This window comes from Scleropages formosus, chromosome 16, assembly GCF_900964775.1.
Source record: "Scleropages formosus chromosome 16, fSclFor1.1, whole genome shotgun sequence".
Taxonomy (NCBI): Eukaryota; Metazoa; Chordata; class Actinopteri; order Osteoglossiformes; family Osteoglossidae; genus Scleropages; species Scleropages formosus.
In genome coordinates, this window is record NC_041821.1 from 21,949,158 (window position 1) to 21,976,084 (window position 26,927).

General features: G+C 41.9%; 1 protein-coding gene across 2 annotated transcripts in view; it reads right to left on the reverse strand.

Moving 5' to 3' along the window:
• Positions 1 to 26,927, reverse strand: part of smap1 (small ArfGAP 1) — a 51,977-nt gene that overhangs the window by 10,828 nt on the left and 14,222 nt on the right. Inside the window, exons 2-6 of one of the 2 annotated variants that reach the window (XM_018750937.2) lie at positions 20,004 to 20,137; positions 19,381 to 19,466; positions 17,186 to 17,261; positions 14,646 to 14,717; positions 13,336 to 13,407 (exon numbers count right to left, since the gene is read on the reverse strand). In XM_018750937.2, the coding sequence (XP_018606453.2) occupies positions 13,336 to 13,407; positions 14,646 to 14,717; positions 17,186 to 17,261; positions 19,381 to 19,466; positions 20,004 to 20,137 (440 nt within the window). The remainder of the gene's footprint in view (positions 1 to 13,335; positions 13,408 to 14,645; positions 14,718 to 17,185; positions 17,262 to 19,380; positions 19,467 to 20,003; positions 20,138 to 26,927) is intronic. The other variant, XM_018750938.2, reaches the window with a different exon arrangement.

The following is a 26,927-nucleotide window of genomic DNA, read 5'->3' on the forward strand; positions in this document are numbered from 1 at the left end:
ATATATCTCCTCTACTTGTTTCTCTGAACTGGCTTCCCATAGCTGCCCAGAAGAAATTCAAGATTCCGATTATAGCCTACAAATGCATCAACAGAACTGCTCCCAGATATCTACAAGACTCGATCATTCGTTACACACCAACCAGACCGCTACGCTCCTCCACATCTGCCTGCTTGGTGGTTCCGTGCACGAAAGCTCTTGGTTCTGGCTCTGTTGTGGCAGAACTACCTCCCCATCTCGCTCAGAACTGCTGAATCTTTGTCCACATTTAAAAAGGGTCTTAAAACTCACCTTTTCCAGACTCACTTCAAGCACGATCTCTTAAGTTCATGTAAGGTATAAACGTTCATGATCATGCTCAAATCAAACTTTTACAGAGACACTCCTGCAATGCAACTGTTTAAATGCATCTCCAAAGTGGGGGGGTGGGGGAACCCAGGAAAATGATTAGGAATTGGTGATATTCTGGTAAAGTTTTATGCAGCTACTTGTGTGATGAATATCAGTGTATATGGTGAAGGAAACAAACTGTATTTAAGAATCACCCACCAGCAGCTATGTCTCTTTCACTTAAGGTAATGCACAAATTGCATTTTCTATGAGATGTACGTTGCTTTGGAGAAAAGTGTTTGCTAAATAAATGTAAAACCAACGCCCCCAATTCCTTTTCTATGAGCAGCAGTATTGCAGAAGCAATGGAGAACATCAAACAGGATTAAGATCTTTCACCACAGTAACCACACAGACAAAACGCGTCTGAAGTTCTGTTTAGCGTTTTGTTGGCAAGTTTCACTTACAGAAAAATAGGGTCTAGTTTCATAACTTTAAAATAATAATAAAAAAAGTCAAATGAAGTGTGTTGAAATGCACAATGTGTGTTGAAATGCACAACAACTGCTTTATAATGCAGTGGGACAGCAACCAGTTTAAGCTGAAATTACAGTTTTTGCTTCATATTTGTCACCATTCCTCGTCCCTTGAGCTCCTTCTGTCACTGCCATTTCTTCTCCCGCTCTACATAAAACAAAAACGGAGAGAAGTATAATAACCCCCCACTGAGCGCTCTCCCTCCTCACACGTCTCGAGTATAATCTTTTCGTCAAGGTCCTTCTTTCTCCTTGTACTCCGTTAGTAGTCATGAGGCAGGGGTCTATCCAATTTAAAGCTTCATTCAACAAACTGAGCAGGCCTGCCAATTAACAGCAGTGCGTTGATGAGGCCAGCTTACTTCGTTTCCTCTCACATGAGCAAAATGTACCACAGCCTTGAACTCCTGATACTCTCACAAATATATGATCCAAATTTAATAGTAATACAAACGAAGAAAGCAAATGAATGAAACGCATTTCCTTAGCTAAGGGGGAAAAAAAAAAAAAAACAAAAAAAAAAACAAATGGTGTTTCCACAGCACCCGGTACTGTCATTCCTTAAACTAAAGAATAACAACTCTATGATAAGAGGCGGCCAGCTGTTCTTGACTCTGGTATGCTGTTAAATCCATCGCGGGATGATGGAGGGCCCAGTGCTTTGAGACATGGAGACGGTGCTATGTCGGCTGACACGTCTCTCAGCGCTTTATACACACACCCCCAGCTTCATGGCTCCAGGCTCCCGGAGCACAGTAGCTCTTGCTGCCTCAAAGGTCAAAAAAGATGTTCTCAGGAGAGAGGGGTGGTTTTCTTCTATTACCAGTGAGGAAGACAGCATCTGCTATCGCACGCCTTAGGCTTAGAGGTGAGACTGTGCCTCTCAGACGCACTTCTGTGCTTCTCATGGTGTGTATGTGTGGTAGAGTGTGGAGGAGTTATAGGGGCTGGCGTGAAGGAGTACTGCTGCAACATATGCTATAGAAGGATTTTTTAGGTTAAAAAAAAAAAATGAAACAAGTTTTGTGTTCCTCTGAACAATTATGTCTGCCATTCAGGAAACCCAAAATGTCTCCTGTAACACAACAACTGTGCTGTCAAAAAGCTACTGCTGCTGTGTGTTGCCTTAGAATGCAGAAGCACCAGCATTATGATGAAAAACAACACCGATCAAAACAAAATCTGAGCGGAGCATGGAACTCCACAGTATGGATCACTGTGCTACCAAATAGGGCTGTGCATAAACCAAGAGCAACAATCATGGCAGAAAAGAATCATAGTCTAGATTAACACTACTCACTGATTTTTGGTTTCAATTTAAGGCTGAAAAACACCATCCTGATCTTGTGTGTGTATTTACCCAACAGAACAAATGTAAGAAATGGCTTTGGGTCTCCAAAAAGAGGTTTGGAAACTAATGACCTAATCCACTACAGGCATCAAGTTTGTTTGCCAGACATGCTGGAGTTTGTAAAATATGAAAATGTCATTTGGAAATGTAATTTAAAGAATACAGAAGCTTCCTCATGAAAAAAAAAAAAATAAAATAATCCAACAGCAATGTAAAGCACTCACTATCAGTAAGGAAATGGAGAACCTTTTCTTTTTGGCACAGTTAGCCTTTTACAGTTCTCAGTGAACGTCAACCCTTCTGCTACACACAGGGCTGCATGTCTGGAAAGATTTGGACTGTGGAGCAGCATTAAGTAAATGGTCACAAAAACAAATCAAATGGTGTAAGCTTCTGCAAACAAATTCAGGCTATTCAAGTGTCTCAAACACAGGGTTCTACTAGAGAGGTCTGCGGATACCGAATGCTAGTCTGTCGCCTCTATCCCTGATAGTGCCTTCAGTGATCACGGTGGGATTTCATGACAGCCTGACAATACAGGACAAATGAGTTTTTGCCTCCCTGTCTTCGTGCTTAGTCTTCACCAATGCAGGCAGAATTCCAGTAAGTCAAATGCATGTCACTGCCACACGTTACATTTATTCATTTAGCAGACGCGTTTCTCCAAAGCGACGTACATCTCAACACGTTCTTAACGGAAATAGTGCGGCTTCATTATTTCATGTGGTATAATGGAGTTCTGCTGTAGCTTTATACAACCCACATACATTTTACTAAATGACCTGGATATTGGGGAAACAGAATGGCAGTTATCATGGATTTATAACATAGCCACTGCCATCTTAATTCACAGGACTCTGCCTATTGTGTAGTCTTCAGCAAGGTACTTTACCTGAACCACTCCACCACAGCATACAGCTATGTATGCAGCTAGGTATAACTCAATTAAAAGTACTTTCTATTTCGAGATCAGACTTTGCTACCATGTGCGGCAGCTGGTAGTACAGTTGTTAGAGCTGCTGCCTTTGGATGCAAAGGTTGCTGGTTCAAATCTGACGTACTCCTGTACTAAGGCACTTATGCTAAAAATTGCTCCGGGGGGGGGGGGGGGAGAGAACAGCAGAATAAATGAGGAAATGACCGTAAATAGCTTAAAATTGTAAGTCACTTTGGAGAAAAGCGTATGCTAAATGAATTAATGTGTGTGGATATTACATACAACTCTTGACTAATTAAACCCATGAAACATCTTGCTGGGGAGGGAGGTGCAGAAGCATACTTCTCTCTAGTCTGTCAGGAATTATTACAGGGATCCAGCAGCAGCATCTCACCAGGAAGCAGGAAACTCCTGCCCCCTCACATACACAAATTGCTTTTTGGGTTCCTCTGTCCAAAAGCAGTTTACAGGTTCTGTGTCATTTAGATGCTGAGATTTTCTGTAATGATGGTGGGCCAGAAATGTCCCTAGTGAGATCCAGAAACAACTCACCATGAACAAGGGAGGGGTTTCAGTAACACTTTTTCCAAAAATGGCACCACCTGACAGTAAGTTGGCAGTTCAGGGAGCAATGCTGTCATGATGGTTTCCTCATGGCTGCGTCCACAGATAAAAGGCACAGAAAAAGGCAGCACCGATCTGAAACGGATTGGTCCTCCCAGTCTTCAGACATACAGGTGTGAGGTATAACCATTCCCTAACAACATTTAAGGTGATATTTTAAGTGAAACAGAAAAATTCTTTTCAGGCTGTTCCCTCCTACTATAACTGGCAGACATGTGAGCTGCTGTATTAAGAGAACTTCTGAATTGTGCTCCCCCCCATATGCCTTCTTCCCTTTGCACAAGTGGGACAGAAGGACAAAAAGGTCATTGCTGAGTGGCTGAAAGTAAGGATTTATCCAAGTACGAAAGCAAAATAATAAAAATAAAATATGAACCTGCAAGTCAAAGTATGTGTCACATTTGGTTGCCAATTACAGAGAAGTTGCATAAGCGGAACAGCTCTTACATTTTTCCCTGTTCATTTACATCAAAGTAATATGTGGCACTTTTAAAAAGGCCATTGTTGAAGGCAGCAAACAATCAACATTACGCTAAATGGGATGCCAAGCTTAGAACAGAGAGATTGTAATTAGATTTATCAGTTTTTTTACCTGCTGCCAGCTCAGAAAGATGTAATCTCTTAGAGTCGCTTTTCTTGTGACACTAAAATCATATAAAAGCAAAGACACTTAATGCGTGTGGTTAAAATGAGAGGTGTTCTTTAATCTTTGCGTCTGCCCATGCATTAATTTACTGTTCTTACTCTTATGTCACTTAGCTGACAAATAAGAGCTTTCAAATTCGTGCTTCTGTACCACCACTTTGAGTCAAAGTAACTTACATTTTTAAACTCTTGTTAAGCCAACTTGGTACAGTGGTGCCTCATAGGTCCTGGGCTTTGGGTTTTCACAGGGATTTAAATCCAGCCCAGTCATTATGGAGTTTGCAAGTTCTTCTGGTGTTCATGTGGGTTTCCTCCCACAGTCTAAAGACAAGTATTTCAGGTGCATTGATGACTAAGCTGCTTTTAGTTTGTGTATGGTGAGTGTGTACCCCATTACATACCCGGTACTGCCTGGATAGGCTTCACAGAACCTATAGAGGACATATGGCATTGATGGTAAATGGATAGGTGGATGTTTTATGCTATCGATTCACAGGAATAATTCTGGCGAGTCACTTTAAATCAGGGATATAATGGAAAACTGGCCACCTTCAAAATTACACATATGTATTAACACCTGAAACACTACAATACCTGTACTGACAATAGCTGGACAGCTTCGGTCTAATGAAACTTCTGCATTCAGATATCATTCAAGACCCTAAAGCATGGCACCATTCTTCCAGTTTGGGATGTAGCTCTGCACACATCTGGTGAGAAAGAGCAAACTCTGTCCTCCGTTCAAAAGAAACCAAGGACCAGCTGACACTGTAGCTCGAAACCAAAGCTGTCTGGTACAGTGGGGTAAAAGAGAATAAATGTGACTGACAAAATTGTGGACTAGCAGGGAATATGCTATAGACAACCTCCATAAATGTATTTATATTTATTCATTTGTTGAACAGGTACAAGTGTTCCAGGAAAATCACAGCATTTCAGCCCCATGTCCTTGTGACACCCTGTATATGTTGGCATCTTTTCCCAGAACTGAGCTCTACGTTATTGAACAGACTGTGGTATTCACTGAATGTGTGATATCACAAATCACGCTAAACTGAAAACAGCTTTGTCCCCGTATCTTGTGCTCTGAAAATTATATTCAATTTTACATTACATTTATTCATTTAACACATGCTTTTCTTCAACCTGATGCACACATCTATTTAATCAAGATATAGATACAGACATGCAACTTTTGAAGTACAGTCAATTAGTCTAATACTACCATATAACCAGCACCCATTACACGAGTAGCTGCATATAAAACTTTCTCCCCCCCTATTTTAAACAGATGATATAGAGCAAATTTATGGAGTAGACAGGCGATCAGGAGAAGTGGGTCTGAAAGAGACTACTGGGTCCAGAACCAAGAATCTTGGGGCTTTTGATTTTATGCAGTGCTCATTATTTGAGCTCTGATTTCATACTCTATTGCTCTTGGCTTATTAAGTTCAACACATTTTATTAAGTTTCATAAACAATATGATGAAGGGAACATTGTTAGTACAAATGCACCTGTAATTCTTTTTTTTTTTTTTAAACATCCTAAACCAAATTTGTATTGAGTAATGCCTGCTACAGTTAACAGGATTAAAAAATTATATCAAGTACTCTGCTAATGGGTTCACTTTAATACGATTTGCACTATGAAATTCCTTCAGCGAACAGCTTAAGACAACTTAAAGAGCTCAGCTTGAACATACACAGCACAGTGGCTGAAAATGAACATACCATATGATTGCACTGGACGTACAGTCATGCCTTGCTTAACGTCCTAGAAACGTTCTGAGAAACAGGATGTTGTACGATTTGGACGTTGTTTGAACGAACATTTTGTTGTTGTATGGAAACAGTAAGTTCAGTCAATACCTGTACAACTTTATATTACTGTACAGTACTGTAAGCATAGTAATAGTGGTAAAAAGGATAAAAACATCTACACATTCTAACAGTATAATGTAGTAAAAAGTATACATTACAGCACAGTATACAGTACACTACAATAATACAAAAATACCTATAAGCTTTTTATTTAATAAAATTTGTTTCACTTGAAATTTTTAAAACATAAAACACTGTCACGTCCATACCTGCACCACAATTGACAGCGCCTGAAGATGATCAAGTGCCTGATGACAATTAGAGAAAACAGCTTTAAAAGGCCCTCCTCAGCTCCTTCACATTCGCGGAATCTCAATGACACACCCGTCCTCCTTAGCGTTCATGTCCCGATCTCCTTCGTTCCCCAGCTTCTGACCATTCGCCTCATCTCCTGACTACGTCCGTGGATCCTCACTCCCACTATGACCGCCGATCTACCAACTCTTCGCCCGTCCTCGACAACGAGAACTTGCCTGACCCCTTGGTTTCTGATAAACTATCTTGCACTTGGGTCCAGCCGTTCCCATGTCCTTGGTTCCGTGTGACAAACACAAATCTAAACCTTTAAAAAAATTCTTTAATTTCTATTTTCTTATGGGACCACGGACATATAGGCAAACGGACGTAGTTTGTTAGGACATTATGCTGGGTATGACTGTACAAAAACGAGTTCTAAAATACACCGAAATAAGGAACAACTACATTTTTATTTAACCTTTGAAACTTGTTTTACTTGAGATTATTTCTCCCACATTTACCATCTTTCAAAAGTTATTGATTTTCTTTTCACCATTTAAAAGTTAAATCAAATTTACAAACCCTAAAGAATGGGTTAGGAGAAAGTTGTTCGATTTTTGACTGATCCAGCAAAAGGAGAAGGGGGGAAATGACACAAAACATGCAATGTGATGCATGGAGAACTTTTTCTTGTGTTGCAGGTATTAACAGACTGCAAATTTTCTGCAAATGTGGAAATGGCCTATCTGCAGGACAACAAAATTTGTCCACCTGTTCCACAGTGCGGAACAACAGCCACGACTGCCATTTACACGCTCAAGGAAATGAGCGAGTTCACCATTGTAACCTTGAATAAGCCAAAACCCATCAAAAAGTAGGTAAGGCTTGGTAACTGCGTGGTGAAGGTACAGAGTGTTTTGGCAGGAGTTTGTCACATCCTGTTTTCCATCTCCTCGGGCAGTCCCTAATGGCTGCAGCAACATGACGGGTGACAGAGGTCAGGGCCAATAACACAGCAAGTTGTCCCTAATATTTTCTCACCCCTGACAATACTCCAGTGTTCTATGAACAAAGCACAAAAATAAAGCTTTCAATGTGTTGTCTTGGAAGATGTATTTCATTAAATGGAGTGTCTACAAGCTATTCAGCTCAAAAGCAATTTGTTCCTTTGAAATGGCAAACTGGGATACTGGCAGCGGCCCATGCTGGCATCCTAAACAGTCACACACTCACTGGGCCCTGTCAGGTAGAAGGGGCTGGACTGGCTCAATTCAACAGGCCTGCCATTACAGGGGCAACAAGCCCAGAGACATCAGTGCCCTCATATCATGTATTACGTGCAGGCAAATGCAACTGCCAATCTCCTGCCTCCCTCAACACAACCCTTTATATCCCAGAGGGAATCCAGTGTCCTGCTGGGACCTCAAGGTCATTGTTATAGACGGAGGAGAAGCAAGGAAACAGAATTAAGCAGCGCTGATGCGTCACTCATTCCCTCGTTATTTTGTGTCCCGAGGCTTGAGGGCAACTTGGCTGCCGTGACCGCTGTCGTTCCACATCTGGGGGGCAAGAGGACTAAACCACACGGTCAGACTCTGAAACAGCCGCTAGATATATTCCGCTATACACCGAAAACAAGGACGCTTTGTACTCAAAGCAGCAGCAGAGACATGGAGAGGAACTGAAGACAGTATCCCCTAAGATCTCTTTGAGCTCTCCGCTTCTCCTTGGTCCCTGTGTTCCTTATTCAGCAAGACGAGCAAACAAAGGAAGTGAAGGGGGGAAGGGAAAAAAAAAAAAAAAAAAAAAACCATGCACAAACGCAGAGACACAATCATGGCATCTTCATCCCTTTGATACAAAACAGTCTTAGAAGTTTTCCAAGCCTAGGACCAAGGGTAGTCAAACACATAGGACCGCATAATATGGTACCCATGGAATATTTATCCAAAAAAAAAAAAAAAAAAAAATCAAAACAGTCCTAAGATGGAACAACAAAGCATGCTTGGCTAAAAGAAGGCACTGAGGGGAAAAATGGACAGATCCTGATTTTTTTTTTTTTTTGTGAAGCGTAAGAGGAAAGGATCCAAGTCGCACATTTGTCACTAGTTAGACTCAAACCTTATACCTCAGCAGCATTAATCTTGCATTAGATCTCAGAGAAGCTTCAAAGGGGAAGTCAGCTGCCAGCAATATGCATGCATTATCCAAGAAACTGTGGGATACCTGGATCTCAGACTCTCACATGCACAGGAAAAGTGTGAAACCCACAGAATGCAAAATCATGCTGTTATACTCAAATTTAAAGTTGTTTCACAAGTAAGAAAGCATTTCAACCATGCTTGGGCAATGATTCGCATTAAATGTGTAGTTTTTCCTAGTAATCCAGCGTTCATTAAATACTGGTTGTATGGGTGTAGTTGCTGGTTTGCAATGGGCAGGTTGTCCCACTGAGTTCCCCCTTTGCAGTCAGCAGTTTGGGGAATTTTCACACAAGGGGGAGATGGGAGAGGTGCCTGTTCCCACGCCCGATCCCGAGCCCTCCCCCTTTGCAAAACCATCCTGGCATAGTTAGCAAGATAAGCTGTGCAAAGCTGTTTCACACCCTCTCTTTCCAATCGCATACAGATACACAATTAATTTATTCACATAACAAACGTTCACCTCCAACATGCTGAACAGGGGCCTTGGTGTCACTCAGACGAGAGTCATTCAATTCTGAAAATACAGAGCTGTCCAGCATGGAAGGACATAAATCTGGCCTCTGTAACCACAACACATGACAACATGGGCAGTATTCAGAAGTGTAAACAAGTACACAAACTCAAGTTATGAGAAAAATTATGCAATAAGGCCAATCAGCGAACAAAAAAAAAAAAAAAACCACGAATGTGTGGTTTTACATAGGCTTTGTGTCACTCAAACCAAAAGTGACATTTTCAATGATTCATTACTGATGTTAATTCATGTACCATTTCATTATGAAACTGGAGATAGCAGTGTAGTTCTGTAATGTTACCAAAATGGTGGACAGTCAATAAAACAGTAACCAAATTGTGAGGTTTATGCCAAAAGTGTATTTGTTTACACAGAACACTTCATTTCTTATTACACTAGCATTGCATTTGTTCCATTAAGCTGCAAAACTGTCGGACTTCCTTTAGGGCTGGCAGACTCCAGATTCGACAGGAAGACGTTATTAAAAACACTGCTACTGTCATCTTCTCAGCATGTTACAGAGATTGCTGTTGATGACAAAGACAGCTGTCCCTCACTTCCACAGGCGAGCGCACGCACGCCGTCACTGTGAGGACATCATTTTGACTGATGCAATCAATGAAATGAAAGATATTAATGCAGACAAAGTTTATTTAACTGAAAAAGGGTGTACGTGAAATACCAACTGTTTGTTATATTTTAAAGTTTAGCATCTTTAAGGACAAAGACATACATGGACAGAGACCTGTCCATTTGTGGGTCCATTATGGCATTACATTTATTTATTTAGCAGGCACTTTTGTCCAAAGCAACTTCCAATGAACACTATGTAGTGTTCTCAGCCCACACACCTTCTTCCTCCAAGGTGACTTACACTGCTAGATACACTACTTACAGTTAATCACTCATCCATACAGTAGCAAAACACACTGTCTCTCTCCCTCTCTCACACACACAAATGGGTGACTCAGTCACCAATTCACCTGAACAGCATGTCTTTGGCCTGTAGGGGGAAAACTGGAACATTGGCTGGAAACCCACTCAGATGCAAGGAGAACATGCAAACTCCACGCAGACAGATTGGTGATTGAACCCACAAGCTCTTACACCACCCAGGTGAGGCGAGAGCAGGGCTGCTTGCCTAGTTTTGTATTGTACACAGCAACACTATGCGATTGCTTCCTGCTCATTTTGCAAAATTTCTGTTATTCCTTCATTAAATGTCTCTATTATACCTCAAGACCAGAATAAGACTGTTGGGGAACAGGAAGCGCCTCTGCGAGCAGGATGCACATGAACGTTAGTCTGTGAGCTCCTAACAAACCCCCAGCTTGCTCAGTATTCCAGTCACACTCCGGCCTCTTCCAGCAGACCACGCTGCAACACACATGCTACACTGTCATTTTAATCAATCATGGAGCCCACTCCAGGTTAACAACAAGGGCATGTTTTGCCAATAAGAGAGATAAAGAATTATGTGATTGTACGTCTTAATCCACATTTCTGTGCCAAACAAAAACAGTACTGGAGAGATAAATAAGCAAACAATTTGACATTAGCAACAGACAGTCACGATTGCTCTTTTAAGACATTTCAACCTGAATCATTACCTTGCCACCACTTTTCTGACTGACACTGCTGCTATTTCTGGGACTATGTGGAGACAAAAATATTGCAACAAAAGAGCTATTGAAAAGGACTTACACAACTTAAAGATACATAAATCCATGCAACCATGACAACCACATCTGGACAGTGGTGACTACTGATGTCATTTTGGCCTCTTATTGTAGGCCTTGTTACTGTCTGTAAAGACTGTAGGGAGATAGTTCGTGAGAAGCTCTGAACAAAAATGAACATATAAGTGAGCTGCAGCCACTCCCTGAACTTGCCAAACATAACCACACCAGAAGGTGCAGCCATCCATGGGCTCAATGATCCATGCGCCTCTTCCACAAGAACCAGACGAGGATGCAGGGGAATAGCTACATTTCATATAAACATGCATCCTTATTCCAATTTGTTACACATTGCTATGGACATGTTGACTTCCTGTTTACTGCACGTCATTTCTAGATCAATTAATCTATACTAAACATTAACGAAAAATGCTGCAGCGTCCTTTTTATTTTTAAGCAGTTTATGGTGTTGATGGCTGCGAATAAGCTGTTGAAAACAGTTTACACTATTCTAGCAGCAAGCTTTCACACTTTATTTGTTGGAATATCACAGATTGGAAAGGTCTGAGCTGTAGTGTGAAAAGGTACACAGACATAAGCAGAGACATCCACAGATAAGAATACGTACACAAAGAAAGCCTGAGAGAAAAGACGGGTAGATTTCCTGTCACTTTCGACAATGCAGTTTACACTTCTCTTCGGTACTTCACCCATCACACCTGATCTAAGGGCGAACACAGAGGAACACAGGCAAAACCAAGCAAAAAAGCTGGGAGGATAAGACTAATTCCATTTCTGAGAGGAGCCCACTCTCCTCAGTCCTCATCAACCCACCTGCAGCATTTACCACTCAACCCACAGAATTCTATTCTCCTGTCTAGGACAGCTTGGCATTCAACAAAACGTGCTGAAATGGTTTGGGTCCTTTCTATCTGGTAAATCTTACCAAGTGGTCTGACATGGCTCCAAGTCATCCCCTCAGCTTCTCTCAAGTGACGTTCCACAGAGCTCAGTGCTGGGCCCCCTACTCTTTTCCATCTAAACCCTTTCCGTCAGCTCTGTCACTGCCTCCCAAGAATTCTCTTATCATCGCTTTGCAGACCACACTCAGATCTTCCTCTCTTCTCACCCTGGAGTTAGATGTTTTCTCACATCTCTCTGCTTGGACGTGACCGCTTAAAATTGAACCTCTCCAAAACAGAGATCCTTCACCTTCCAAGCGAACCATCCTCCTGCAGAAAACTCTTATAAAAAAAATAATAAAAAAAAAAAACTGGGCAACTCACATTTCATTTGCTTCATCGTGCAAGAGCCTCAGAGTAATGACGGAGTCATGTCGGTCCTTTTCTCAATATATTGAAGGCATAACCTGCTCTTGCAGATGCATCCTGCAGAACATCTTGCACTTTCTTGTAAACTCTACACAACTTCTGGTAAATTCAGTAGCGATATCCCAGCTGGACAACCGCAACTCACTCCTGCCTGGTCTTCCAGCTTCTGCCATCAAACCTCTCCAGCTGATACAGAATGCTGCTCCTCCTTTCTGCCTATTAGTTTCTTGTAGTTACCTGCATCAAGTTCAAGACTCTGGTTATGACCTACAAGACTATCAATGGATTTGCTCCCCAATACTTACAAGACTTGATTGCTTGCTACACTTTTGCCAGAATGCAACAATCCTCCAACTCTGGTAGCCTGGTGGCCCCAGGCACAAGAGGTCCAAAATCAAAAGCACAAAAGTTTTTGGCTCTGGCTCCAATGTGGTGTAATGACCTCCTTCTCCAACTCAGAATGGATGAATCTCGCTACATTTAATAGGGGTGTCAAAACAGCTTTCACAATCACTTCTCCATTAATCTCCCATATATGGTATAAACATGTACCAAGTTATCTATTAAATATGCAGCTACTCTGGTAATACTAGCTGGTTTATGCAGTGGAATGAAAAAGTGACTACTTCAAGAATCATGGTTTTTTTTTTTATCTTGATCTCTCCGCCTGTGGCAGCTGTAGTGTAATGATTAGAGCTGCTTCCTTTCAACTTAAAACTTGCAGGTTTAAGTCTCACTTCCAGCTGTAGGACCCTTAAGCAAGGTACTTACTTGGAGAAAAGCATTAGCTAAATTAATTAATGTATGTCTGTTGGTGTACTGTACTTTTGTATTGTTTTCTGAGATAGAAAACCATTTTCTAAATTAAAAAATGTTATTATTTCTAAAAACATTTCTCCAAACATTTGTGCTGATGTCATCTACTCCCACCAAGTTTGTAAGTGGCCTGTCACTAGGAGGACACAAGAACATCCCCTGCCCTCAGCATGTCATGTTATTTTATTGTCAGTTGCTTGCTGTTTAAAAACACTGAAATTCTGGGAGTGGATACAGATCAATCCCTTACCTTCTCATTAACCACAGATTTGCTCCCTTTGTCAGGATCTTTTTCTTTCTTTTCTTCTTTCTCTCGTTCCTTCTGTTGGTGAAATAAATGTGACTTTTTTTTTTTTAAAAAAACAGAGCACAATCACCAAGAGGACATTTAAAGGAAAAGTGAACTTTTTTTACTGCCTGTTCACATCCCTTAGCTCAAAATGTTCAATTTATAGCAGACAGAGATAATCCTGACCCGCAACCTCCTCTTTTAAATTAAGCAATTAAGCCAGAGCCCGTTCTGTGCGGCTGAAAAACTTCAGAAGTCGTGTGTGGTTAATATCTGGCTCACTTATTGTAAGATGACTGGAGATTCATCCTCCATTAAAACAAAAGCTAAATTATGAATAATGAGCTATAAAAAGAATGCAAGTATCAAAATTAAATTTGAATGTCATCTCCACTAAATTAATTTTACTACTTGACCTGATCGATGCAATAAGACAGAGCAATGACTATAAGAAATGCAGACATACCCTTTGGTTTGTGTAGTAGTTTTATGACTATTGATTACTAGTGTGAAACAATGTTAAAACAATGCCATTAGCAACTGAAACAATTCAGGCTATGCATCTCTCCTAGAGGATCAGAGGTGGTTCACTGGAAAATTAGATGGCTGGTAGTGCTTTGGTTACAGCTGTAGCCTTCAGATCTGAAGGGCACAGGTTCAAATCTCACTTTCTGCTCTAGTACCATTGAGCAGGTACATATTCTAAATTACACCAGTAAAAAGTACCCAGTTGTTGAAATGGGTAAATAATTATATATAGCTAGATATAACTAAATGAATAAATGCAAATGTATCTTATATGACTAGATTACCAAGCTTTTGACGGAACAACCACCTTCGCCCCTGTAAATTGTGTGGTATTTTATACGCAACTAATGTGCAATCTGAGGGCAACTGTCCCTGGAATCCTTCAGCAATTCAGCAGGAAAAGGGACAGGGCTCAATGATATGCAAATGACATTTGGGTTGCTGCAGCATCAAGCACATTGTTCTTGACCCAGCATTAAAAGTAGGTTTTCAGCATGATCAATGACATTTACATTAGTCCAGTAGAGGTCATAGGTCAAGCCCTCAATGGAGACAACTTGCAGGAGGAAGTAGGAATTTTCAGCTTAGAGCAAGACATCTCAGCATTCAAAGAGAAATCCAAGGAGTCTTCCATAATATAGTGAGACAGGGGAAGTTGTGAAAGGGAACCACAGATGACCCTGGCATGGTGCCGGTTTGAGCCAGAGAGCAGAGGAAACGCAACAAAAGCAGCATCACGGTACCTCCGCCTTGCTCTTCTCAGTGGCCTGTGAGGAGGGGGAGGCAGTGGGGGGCACAGCAGCCTCGGAGGACTTCTGCACAGTTGGGGAGGAGGCAGGGACACAGTGGGGAAAGAGAAAAGGAGAGGGCTGAAGCAGGTGAAATCAGAAGTAACAAGCAGCAGTGATGAAGCCTATTCAGCAACTCATTGTTCAGCTTTTGGAAGCTCTGGGAGCAAAAAGTATAGAGATTTGAGGAAAACAGCTGCATATGCAAAAAAGACATAGAAAACATAAAAAGGAACAAAAAGAAGAAGAGGAAAAAAAAAATGGCAGTCTCTGCTGAAAAAAAATCCATGATGTGCCACTGAAAGAAATCCAAAATCCCTCCACAGTGTAGAAGAAATAAGTCTGTTATTCATCTGACAAGGCCAACAGCCAGAAGATGATACCGTGCCTACAGAGAGCTGATCTGGGGTCAAACCTGGACTATTGTTTTCAAAAACAGAATGATAGGTTAGACAAGGTTGCTAGAGAGCAACTGCCAGAACCTGCTGAATAAGGCATCAAAAACAATTTTGCATAGAATGTACAGCTTATGTAGCATATTAATAGTCACTACTATTTCATCAAGGCGACTTACAGTATGGTTGTATACTAAGCCATTTGCAATGATATACTAATTTACATAGCAGAATAATTTAGTCACTAGAATAATTCAAGTAACTCATCCTAAAGCACTGCTGTGAAAGTAGGGTTTTGAACCCAAGTCCTTCATTTACAAGGTGACTGCTCTAGCCACTATGCCTTATCATTCCTTTGTTACAAAAAGTTCACCCTTGTTGAATTTCCTCTGCCACTATTATTTCTCCTACACATTTTTTTTTTTTTTAAATTTTAAATGGAATTCTCCTCCAGATAATATGCAACTAGTACAACAGTGAGTATATGAAACAATTAACCACAGCTGGGTGCAGATGCCCCAGGACCCTGCCTGCAGCACGCTGCCACCAATCTGTTACAGAGCAGATAAGACAAACACAGCCTCATTTGGAAACTGCGGCATATTAGATGTGTTCGTAACGCGGAGTTTTTCAACAAGTGCCAGACATCCTCACACTGAAGAGTCACAATAAAAATACAATGTGCGTTTACTGAGCAAAGAATTCCCGTTGAGCTTAGCGAGAAATGAACCCCACCACACCCTCAGCAGAAGAGACCACACAACACCAGCTTCACGTTTCCACTGTTACACAGAAACGAACAGGGTGACATCTCCCTGGCCTTCGTGCTGTGCCTGGTGTCAGCTCCCTAATTGGGTTGCAGTGGGCTGTCATTACCAGGAGAGAAAACAGCACAAGCATGGAGGGGGGCACAGTCAGAGCGGCCAATTACTCGCCTGCTGTGCCGCTATAGGGCAGAGAGGAGACTGCCATTTCAAATGCAAGCAACGTGACTTTCACAGAACACTGTTGTTCTAACAGAATCTGGGCCTTCATGTCTCAGAAAACGTGTCTACATTTTCAACACATGCATGGATATTGATTACTGATTGTACTGGTGGTATTGTACTACGGACTGATGGTGCAAAAATTTTGGTATGTCACATACAGGTGGTCCCCGATTTACGATGGGGTTACGTTCCCTGAAACCCATCATAAGCCGAAAATATCATAAGTCGAAAAATGCATTTAATACACACCTCTGCATGATAGGCTGAGAAGTGCAGATTGCTGTCGCTGCCCAGCATCGTGAGAGAGTATCGCTTGCCCAGGGGAGGAAAAAATCAAAATTCGAAGTACGGTTTCTATTGCCAGCTCACCATTGTAAAGTTGGGAAAAAAAATAGCAAGTCAAACCATTATAAATGGGGGACCACCTGTCATTAATATGAATATTTATGAAACTGAATTCACATAATTGGACAGGTACTAATACACTTTGTACTTCTTCACACGGTATATCCTCCTTGGACACATTTTAATAATAATAAAAAAAAAAAAAGGTCTGCATATATTTCCGGGATTTCAAGAAAGTTGTCCAAGTCCGACCGCCAAAACATGTGGTATTGCTTGAAACCACAGAATGTCTACTATAAGGTGCATTAAGGCTCAAAACTGAAAAATTTTCAGTTTGGGAGATGCACTGTAAAATGCATTTTCTGCAGTGGACAAAAATGGGTGGCTAGGTCTCTGGACTATCCAACAATGTTTTTTCCCCAGACGTACAACTTGTCATTCGGTGACTGAATGAGTTTTCCTATTTTGTTTTCATTCTCATGTTCACAAGGATGTCTGAGCCATCAACAGGTGCAAGAACATTATAGAGAATACTAGAGGGGCAATGGGGGACATTTCCAAGGCTGAATGGACACCCTACCAATGACAGTTTGGACAGACTCCATTTGCCTTCACCTTGAAAGGTCAGGGAAATTGCAATTCACAAACATATGAGAAATGAATTGCAGTGAGTTGGCAGGCTGCAAGTATGTGTCCTGAACTGTGACCATGTTTGATAAACTTCTCTCTATAGTGGAGCACACCCCACCTCCAGCAAAGTACCTACATTGCTTCCGCTGACAGCATTCTTGTCGTAGTACTTCTTCTTCTCGTACTTGTCCCTGATGAAGAACTCCACTGCTCTGAAAGTAAAGTTAAGGAGAGTGAAAGGGCGAGAGGATAAGTTTTCGCAATATCCTACTTGAATGTAATTGTCCAGCCAGTCAAGGAGCATCAGGGGAGGAAGGGACTATGGAACACAGCTGGTAAAACAACAGTATGTGTCTGAATACAGGGCTGAGGGATTTTGGGATTCACTCTCTCCTAGGAAACCGGCCAAGAGGTCCTGTCCCCAGGCAACCAGTTTTCAGTTTCTTCACCAAATCCCACAGGTGAAAAAAGGGGCAATCATATATGAAGACACTTTCATAGGATGACCAGAATCTCTTCTTAGTGCCTGTGAGCACATTACAGTAACCTTACATGCCTTTCAGACAGCCTCTCTGGGCTGGTGAAGTTCACACAACACCAGAACTTCAGCGTGACCTGTGACACAGTGCAGTCACAGTGAAGTTCTGAAAGCACATATAGGAGGAGGAAGGGTGAGGGGTCAGCTTGTGGGGAGCTCATGAGTCTCCCTCCCCCTCAGCTGCGAGCAGCTCTTTCCACAGGCATTATTGGATTGGAACTTCCATGAAAGTTTAATCACAGCACCATTGTACAACTACTAAAAAATGTATAACTGGAAGAGTGTGGTGGTGTGGCTGGGGGGTGGGGGGCGCAGAACCAGAGAAGTCCTCCAGCAACAACATTCAATACAGAAGGCGGACATGCGAGGAAACGGGGGAAGAACAGTAGGAAATAATTACTGTTTGTGCCGAAGAAGGAAAAAAGTGAAACAAATTAGGATCCAAACATTGAACCACAACCGAAACCTCAGGCTACACAAGTCTTAAGAAGTGGCTGCCGTAACGCTGCTTTGACGCTGTTCAGGGGCTGCGTGTCTTCTTCCTAAGCACACGCTTATTTGTGCCTTCATTGGAACCTTTTGAAGCTGGACACCAACCAGCAACTCCGGAGGTGGTTTTTTTTTTTTTTTTTTTTTTTTTTTTTTTTTTATTATTAAACTTAGTTTCTCAGAAACTGAAAGACCTGAGAGAAAAAGGAGTGTAAAGGAAGTTATTTTATATGCCTCCATTTGGAAGACCTGTACATATTAAATTCATCCTTTTAGCAAGGAATATGAAAGAATGCAGAGAGCTGGAATCCCAGCAGGTAGAAAATCCATTGGGTTGTTTGTGAGAACTCAAACCAGGACCTTCAAAAAGGGGGGGGGGGGGGGAGAATGGTGGCATAAAACCAACACCCCTCCCACCATTTATGACATCTTTTAGTCCATCTCAGGACCAGTACTGATCATATTTAAAACTGGAATGTAGACACACAGCCAGGGCCAGAAGGGATTGTTTCCCAGGGCTAGAACAGGAGATGGAACTGCAGGAGTCCATGGTACCTGCAACAGGCAATTATACCTGGAGGCTCAGGCGAGCACTTCTCAAACACATTCTTCTAGCTGATGCTGTGCACCCCCGCAGGGGCTGCCTGCGCTCAGAATGGCTGGGGGGATTTTCTTTGTTGCACTGAGATAGTTCCATTGGAGCTTTTCCGATGACCTTGCTTCCACAGATGTGCTACTGTTTATACAAGCACTCTAGTATTTCCTTCCAAGTACAACAACACTCTCCTGTAGTTTTCAGAAAATGAGCTCACATTAAGATTGTTTTAAGTGCCATGCTCAGCTGAGATCTATTAGCTAACCCTTGAGCAGCTACGCAAACCTACAAAACCAATGTTTCCATGGTGACCTTGGGATTACTGAAATTTGCACTGCTAGAAAAAGGACCTTTGAACTCATCTGAGCGCAGCACAGGCCCTGAGGAGAAAGGCAGGTGAGGAGCTGCATTGGGAAACCAAGAGGAATCAACACCTGGGGCTGTCTGCACTCCAGCAAAAAATGCAATCTTAGATTGTTGGGGGGGGGGGCAGGCAAAACATACAGATGTGTATAGTAAGAACTTATCTGTCGGCCTCACTGCACTGCTTGCAAAGCCTCGGACACAGCAAGGAGCAGCCTGGCTGGATTGGACCATGAACACTCCAAGAAAGAGTGAGAAAGACTAGCTGTTTTGGACCTCTATGACCTCTGGATTCTTCAGAGCCTTTGACAGTGTTACGTGTGTCGGTGGACAAACTAAAGGATACTGGTCCGTCTGAGGTCGTCTAAAGCTTTCCGGGAGGTTTGCCTCATACAGCTGCCTGGCCCGGGTGTTGCCCATTTCTTGTACTCTCTATTGGAAAAGGAAGAGGGAAAACACACACACACACACACACACACACACACACACACACACACACACACACACACACACACACACACACACACAGAGAGAGAGCAGTTGAGACGACTGATGTATTCAGAAGACTGGGGTCAAAGACAGGCTTTGCAAAGTTAAAACACTGTGGACAGACTTCTTCCACTGAAGCATTATTAACAGACAGCATGATCTATGCAATTTTTAGTGTGCGATTCCTTAGATAAAGTAATAAATGCAAGACAAGAAATATGCCTGACATTCAACTGTGCTGAAAACATACACTTAAGATGCTCAATGTCATCTTTGCAGTTGATACAAGCGAGTCTTCTGGTATGTCTGACACAGACACTATCTGGAAAGCTAACCCAGGTAAAAACAGTAATATCCCTTAACATAAATCTTTTTAAATGTACCCATTTTAAAGCATTTTCAAAAGTACCCTTAACACTCCTGTCGTTTAAAAAAAAAAAAGTGGGTACTTAGTCCAAGACTGAGAGTCAGTGCATTTACCTGGATCTGTTCGGGGGTCCACTGGTCCAGGTTCACAGATTTGACACGTGATATGTGCACTCCAAGGTTGCGGTGGATCCCAGCACACCGAATGCAGATGAACACGCCCAGGTTCCAAGAAGCCCATCGTGGGCCTGTGAAAAGAAAACTGGGGTCACAAATGCAGCGAGCTTCTGTTATTTACAGCAATGGCAGCAGCTCTCTGTCAACGACAACTGAAGAGCCTTCATCCATCACAGCTGAAGACCCAATGAACTGCACCTGAGTACTCTTTAGCTAGGCAAGATGACGACAGATTACAACTCTTAAATATGTAGGTTTAAACGGAATACACAGATTCTTGGGTAAACTTGCAGATGCTGAATAGACCACGTTTACAAAAAAGTATGCATAAATATATGGACCAGACCTATGGTGTCCATTAACCACATCTCTGAATTTCAATCAGCAATATGCATTGCTATTATAGATCACAGAAGCCACTTCCATGGTTACTAGCCACACCGCAACAAATCATATGCCACGCTCATAGTCCCAAATCACACCCACTCAAGAGTAGATAAGCCACACCAATAGCAGCCAACTGTAGCTCAAAGACTGACTACAAAAGATCTATACCTGTGAACTCAAGGCTAAGCTCTGAGCTGAAACTGTCAAAGCAAGAAGTTCCCATGTAAGAGCAGAAAGAGGTCAGAGGCAAAAAAAAAAAAAAAAAAAAAAAACACAACACTGGGCAGTTGCCATCTGTGCAGACAGAGCAGGCATAGGCACGGCCCACAGCCTACCATTTGCAGCCTGACAGCCAATAGATCATTACTTTGGGCACAGCTCCATTTCAGCAGCTACTCAACCTGGTGCTTTATCTGGAGCTGCCAGCCATGCTGGAACACATGGGCCCAGGAAGATGCCCTCTGTCATCCAACTGTGAACAGCAGGCCAGTGCAAGGGGGACAGCGGAGGGCCGCAAAAGAGCCCTAATCCCCTTCCCTGGTGGCCCACACAGAGGGCTATGGGACAAACTAAAACAGCTACAGGAGCAACAGCAGCAAGAAACGCTGTTTTCTGGAGTGCTGGGAAAATGACGAGTTCATCTGCCTCACAGGCTTAAGGAGAACAATACATACTTAATATAACTGTTTTCTGCAGGATTTAACTTTGCTTTCGGCATGCCTTTATGGTACGCTGCCCATCACCCAAGGGGGGCTGTATGTAGACAGAGGATGAAGTAGGTCACTCCTGTTTAAGGATTAAAATACACATCTTGTAAAGTGCCATTTGCTGAGAGCTACTGTATTTGTCTTCTGCACTGTGCAAGAAATTGTACGTAAGAAATACATATACAAGCAGTCCCCGGGATACGAACGTACGACTTATGTATAAGCCAGTTACGAATAACCCTCTTACAGACCAGAAGTTTAATTTGTCACCTTTAAGTAACAATGAAATAAAAACTTCATAATTAAGCCTATTATATTCAAAAGTCAAGTTATATTTGATTTACATTTCATATTTCACATTACAGTTTGTCAGCACGAGACTGAGGTAGAACGAAGACTTCCTTCTTTTCGGTCGGATCATATTGCTGTTCAGTGTCTTGTGTCTTACTGTATTTGGCTTCAGGTTTTTTGTTTTTACCCTCCTAACCATGGCAACCAAAGAGTAAATGTGATGCAAAGAAAAGGAAAATGATCACAACTGAAACTACAGTGGAAATTAATAAAGCGATCGGAAAAAGGTGAAATGCCAACCAACACTGGAAAAGCAGATGTTTTAAAGTTTCTCTAATGTTTGGCATGTGTGCACACATACATTCTCTCTATTATAAATCCTATAGCTGTCACGACCACGCCTCGCACTTCAACCACAAACTTCAGTCGGAGCACTCGGCTATAAAAGACACTTCTCAGTTAGGGAATCTCACTAGACACACTCTCCTCTATGTTCTCAAACCTACCTCGCTTTGCTCTTCCAAGGCCTGTCCCTCATCATTCCCCAGTCCTTGGTAACGACCGCCCGCCTTGTCCCTCGACCACAATTTTGGCTCCTGGTCTCTCTTAGTTCACCAATCGACCAACCATTTGCCCATCCCCGACCACGAGAACTCGTCTAGTCCTTTGATTCTGAATAAACAATCATGCACTTGGGTCCAGCCTCCTCCATATTCTCTGTTCATCATGACAGTAGTAACATTTATTATTTCTTTCTATGTCAGTCTGTTATAAATAATGTAGGTACAGTTATCATCATCACATTGTATTATTATTACTACTACTTTGTAGTATTAAAGTTGTTTTAGTGTATCCAGAAGTGTTTCTTTAATTTTTTTTTATGCACAGAAAGGTACACAATGTACTATATAGTAAAACAAACATGTGACTGACTGACATTAGACACCCAACTGTTCCAGCTTACGTACAAATCCGACTTAAAGACAGACTGAGGACATGGAACTCATTCGTAGTCCGGGGACTGCCTGTATACCATTTATTTTACCGAACACACAGTAATTTCAGACTTTCCTTAGAACAGTGATAACAGCAGCATCGTAAAAAACGACAACCTGCAGTCCCAAGTGGCAATCAGGAGCCCGCCTCTGGGTGGAGACAGTCGACTATGCCTGGAGTGTAGTGAAATCAAAATCTGCTGCTCAGGGACATTTATTACACTGACGGAACAGGTTGAGAAGTCATGTGGATTCGATTTCACTTGTTTCCTTGGTGGTTTGAGATGCTGATTTATACACTGACGAGCGCTTGGGGGATTTTCTTTCCAGCTTTGAAATCATGGGGTGCCATGGTGGCTCCCTCCCCCAACCAACCAGCCACCAGCGCAAGACATGCAGTGGGTAAAAGGGGCAGCTCTGGCTAGACTGGATCTGCAGCTGCAAATCAAAACCAATGCTGTAGGCTTCAACCCTTACGGTTAGGACTAGGATTAGGGTGTAGCAACTGCAGGCTGTAATAAGGCCCATACGGTGGCTTGCACAGTAAAACATGAACACGTATGCCTTATAAGAAGTACGGCAAAAGAAGATGGCTGAAGAAACCACCCAGGTCAATAACTAAACTCCCTTTTATGTGCCCAAAGTGCTTAGAGTAACGACAGCTGAGCAGACAAGCGGCTGAATGGGAAACTTAATATTCTGCTCCAAAGGAGCGAAACAACCCAGAAAGACAGCAGCATTACAGGAAGCAGAATGGATGAGCGGCGGCAGAATAGATGGAAATTACCACACCATCCAGAGCACGAAATGTTACAGCCGGTTTAATTCAGATATATGTATCAATGTGAGCTTTAACCACAGCTAAATAAATGTCACTCCATCAACAGCTAGAGACTCAGAAACACATTTACAATTCATTAGTGCAGAACTTGCAATATACAGTAATAATTTTCTAGTGAAGCTGAGAGTTTGATTTAAATTTCCAGTTAAATTGATCCTATGGATCAGACTTTACGGACAAAGGACCATATTGACCCCTTCTGGCATTCACTGTACGGCATGGTTCAGAACAAACAACCGTGTGTTCTGTTGCCAAATATCTACGATGGGGTCAAATTTGCCAAGTATGCTTCTGTAGAGACTGTTCAGAGCCTGGTGGTTAGTGCCCTTAACAGAAGCCATATTCCAGAGAGATGCAACTGAAACGAATAGTGCAGACAGCTGGTCTAGACTGCCTGAGAGTGGTATAACCGCTCTGTATGACCTACCCCCAGGTACTTTTACACCACACATGACAAAATCATTTCAGTACGCCTAGTGTGTTTTTGAAGAGGGGTGGTGATAAGGTGCAACAATGATGCAACAGGACAGCGATAGAGAGCCAGGTGTGAGCCAAGGGAAGGAAGTGCTAAAGAGGAAAGAATTGAGGGATGAAGACAAAGACCTTAAACCAGGATGTCAAAGCATCCAGCAGAACTTGCACACAGCTGGCTCCTGCTATTCTCTGATATACGTGCAAGAATTCACTAAAGACATGGATGCAACAAATCTTTGTGTAAAACTGACACTGATGGAGAACAACTTAAGTACGGGAATGTCTCGATTTACAAACTTACTTTATCTGAAATTCCATTGTAACAACTCTTGGCATATTAAAAAAATAACCAGTGAAATGAAATTGATCCAAAGCACTTGCAAAACTGAAAGTCTCGTGTTTGTATAGAGCGTTTTTGATTAAATGACTGCAGAAAGGCCACAGCAACTAGCAGAGAAAGTTTAGCCGTTTTTCAGCTAAGCGTGCATATTTTTGCAACAGTGAGCAGTTTTAGAAGGTTATTCATAACAAACGTCACATTTTCAGTTCATCCGCTTAGTTTATCGCTCATCCTGTGGCAAACTGATGAATTAAAAAATGAGAAATACTCCAGACCAGTACATGCAAGTGTTTTGTGCTGAAATCATGGGTCGATAGCATTTCACAGTGTTCTGTAAAACACTTCTTTTGTGTTTGAGGTTTTGGATGGGCTGGGAAAGCATTATTTTCCCCATTTAAAATGATGGGAAATAGGTCCTCGATATACGAAACTGGTTTGTGCTCTAGCTGGCTAGTGGCAGTACGTTTCATTCATCGTGGTCCGTGTACGTTGCATTCATTCGCTTTTTGATTTGACATTGAAAAACAAAATGCAAATTACGATGCATTCATTCCTTTTAAAAAAACATTATGAATTAACTATGTTTGGGAACCATTTTCTGTTCAAAATGTAGAATGTTTAAAATATGTCTCGTTTATAGTTTCTTGCCATCTCATTTTTTGACTGAGTTATTTTGTTTTGTGGTATTCTTGAACAACCTGCATGCTGGCTTCGCTCAGAGTTATTTACAAGTTAATATGGATCACTAGGGGCTTTTCAAAAGCAACAAGACCGTGACAGTAAGGGAGGATGACATGTCCACAGAGAAAAATTGGTAGGATTTTTTTTAGGTGCCACTACTTAAGAATTTTACTACTAATTAAGTACAGATGTTAAAAGCACCGTGAAGTTCTGGGTCACATTACATGTATTTAGCAGAGGCTTTACTCTAAACCAACTTCCAATGAACTCAATGCAGTGTTATCAGCCCACACAGCTTATTCACCAAGGTGACTTACACTGATAGATACACTACTTACACTGGGTCACTCATCCACAAATCAGTGGAACACACTCTCTCTGTCACTCACACACACACTACTGGTCAACCTGAACAGCATGTCTTTGGACTGTGGGAGGAAACCCACGCAGACATGGGGAGGACATGCAAACTCCAGAGACTGAGCGGGGTCTGAACCCATGTCCTCTCACAACTCAGGCACTGTGAGACAGCAGCAGTCTTCTGTGCCACTGTGCCACCCGTTCTAGGTTCGGCTACTTGTTAGATTGGAAATATTGTGCACTTTAGGGAATTCATTGTATTTGGTATTGTGAGATTTCGATTTCTACACTTTGTATGATTAAACGAAAAGAAAATTAAAGTCCTTTTCTTTTTTGCGTGTGCTCAAACAATAAAGAGCCATTTTTCTGCTTTCAATATTAAATAAAAAAATGAATGAAGGCATCGTAATTTACATTTTGTTTTTCAATTTCGAATAAAAAAACGAATGAACGCAACATACACAGAACAAAATTGACGTTTGCATCGTTTTCGGAAATGGATTGTCAACTGAGGGATCTCCATTACGCAGCATCTCAAAAAATGATTATTAAAATTGAATTTCATTTGAAGTTGAAATTTAAATTGTAGTTCTTTCAGCCCCATTGAAAGAAAGTCTGCTAAGGTAAGACTGCACAGATCGCCAAGCACCACACAAAAACCAGCTAGTTACGGTTTGGTAGTGCCATCGTATAACTCGTCCACCTTTCAGCTGTGGCAAAACACAAAAACATTAGCATTGTTAATTACAGCTGAAGGTTTAATGGATTGCAGCACTACAATGCTTCTTATAGTTCTTCCCTCACAGCTGAGACTCCCGCTCTACTCCAAACCTAGAGGAGGGGTTCATCCAAGGGGTCATGACAATGGGTGTCAGCAGCGAGAAGGAAAGGTGTTGATAAACTACAAGGGGACTGGGAACTTCTTCATACTTTCATGGTTGGTTGTGTCCTGGGTTGGAACCACTCTGTCTTGACAACACACCAGGAGGCAAGCGCAGATGCACGTATAGGAGACATGCCTTCTGCCTGCCTGCCAATGGGTGCTCTGTGCACACAACATACCTACACACACCCTCACAGGAGTACTGGAGCTGAGCCTTGTCTTTCGACACAGACTTTCACCTGGGCATGCTCCCGACATGCAAGCCATCCACCGAGATGCATCACCACTCCAGCTATGATAATCTGACGTTACGAGGAGTTTCATTTTATTATCCTACTTCGACTTAAGGCATTTAGAAGAACTTGGTTAACCCTTCACACACTTCAAGACAGCTGGGCAGCACGACACATTGACATTTATTTAGCAGATGCATTTCTCTGAAGCAGCTTACAATGATCAACTAGTATTTAGCTGATGCTTTTTTCCCCCCCAAGTTAACTAAAATGCACTGCACAACTTCCTACCGTCATTCACCCACCTATATAGCGCAGCAATATAATACACACATGGCAATTCAGAGTCGTCAATTATCTGAAACATCTTTACGCTTCCGTGTATTCTGTTTATATTGCTTATGTTTTATTGTTAGTAATACGAATACTAGTAATCACAATATATTATAATCATGCTTATTTTCTTTTTTTTCCCAAGCATTTTATGTCCCAATTTTTTGTATAAGTAAGGTTATTGCTGCATATCCTGTTTATGTTCTGACAGGGTTAGACATAGAGCTTGGCTTTATGCACAGTGGCAGAAGCAAAGCACGTACACAAGGACGTAGTCACACATGAAAGACAATTTAGAGTCATCAAATCACCTAAAACACGGTGTCTTTGGATGGT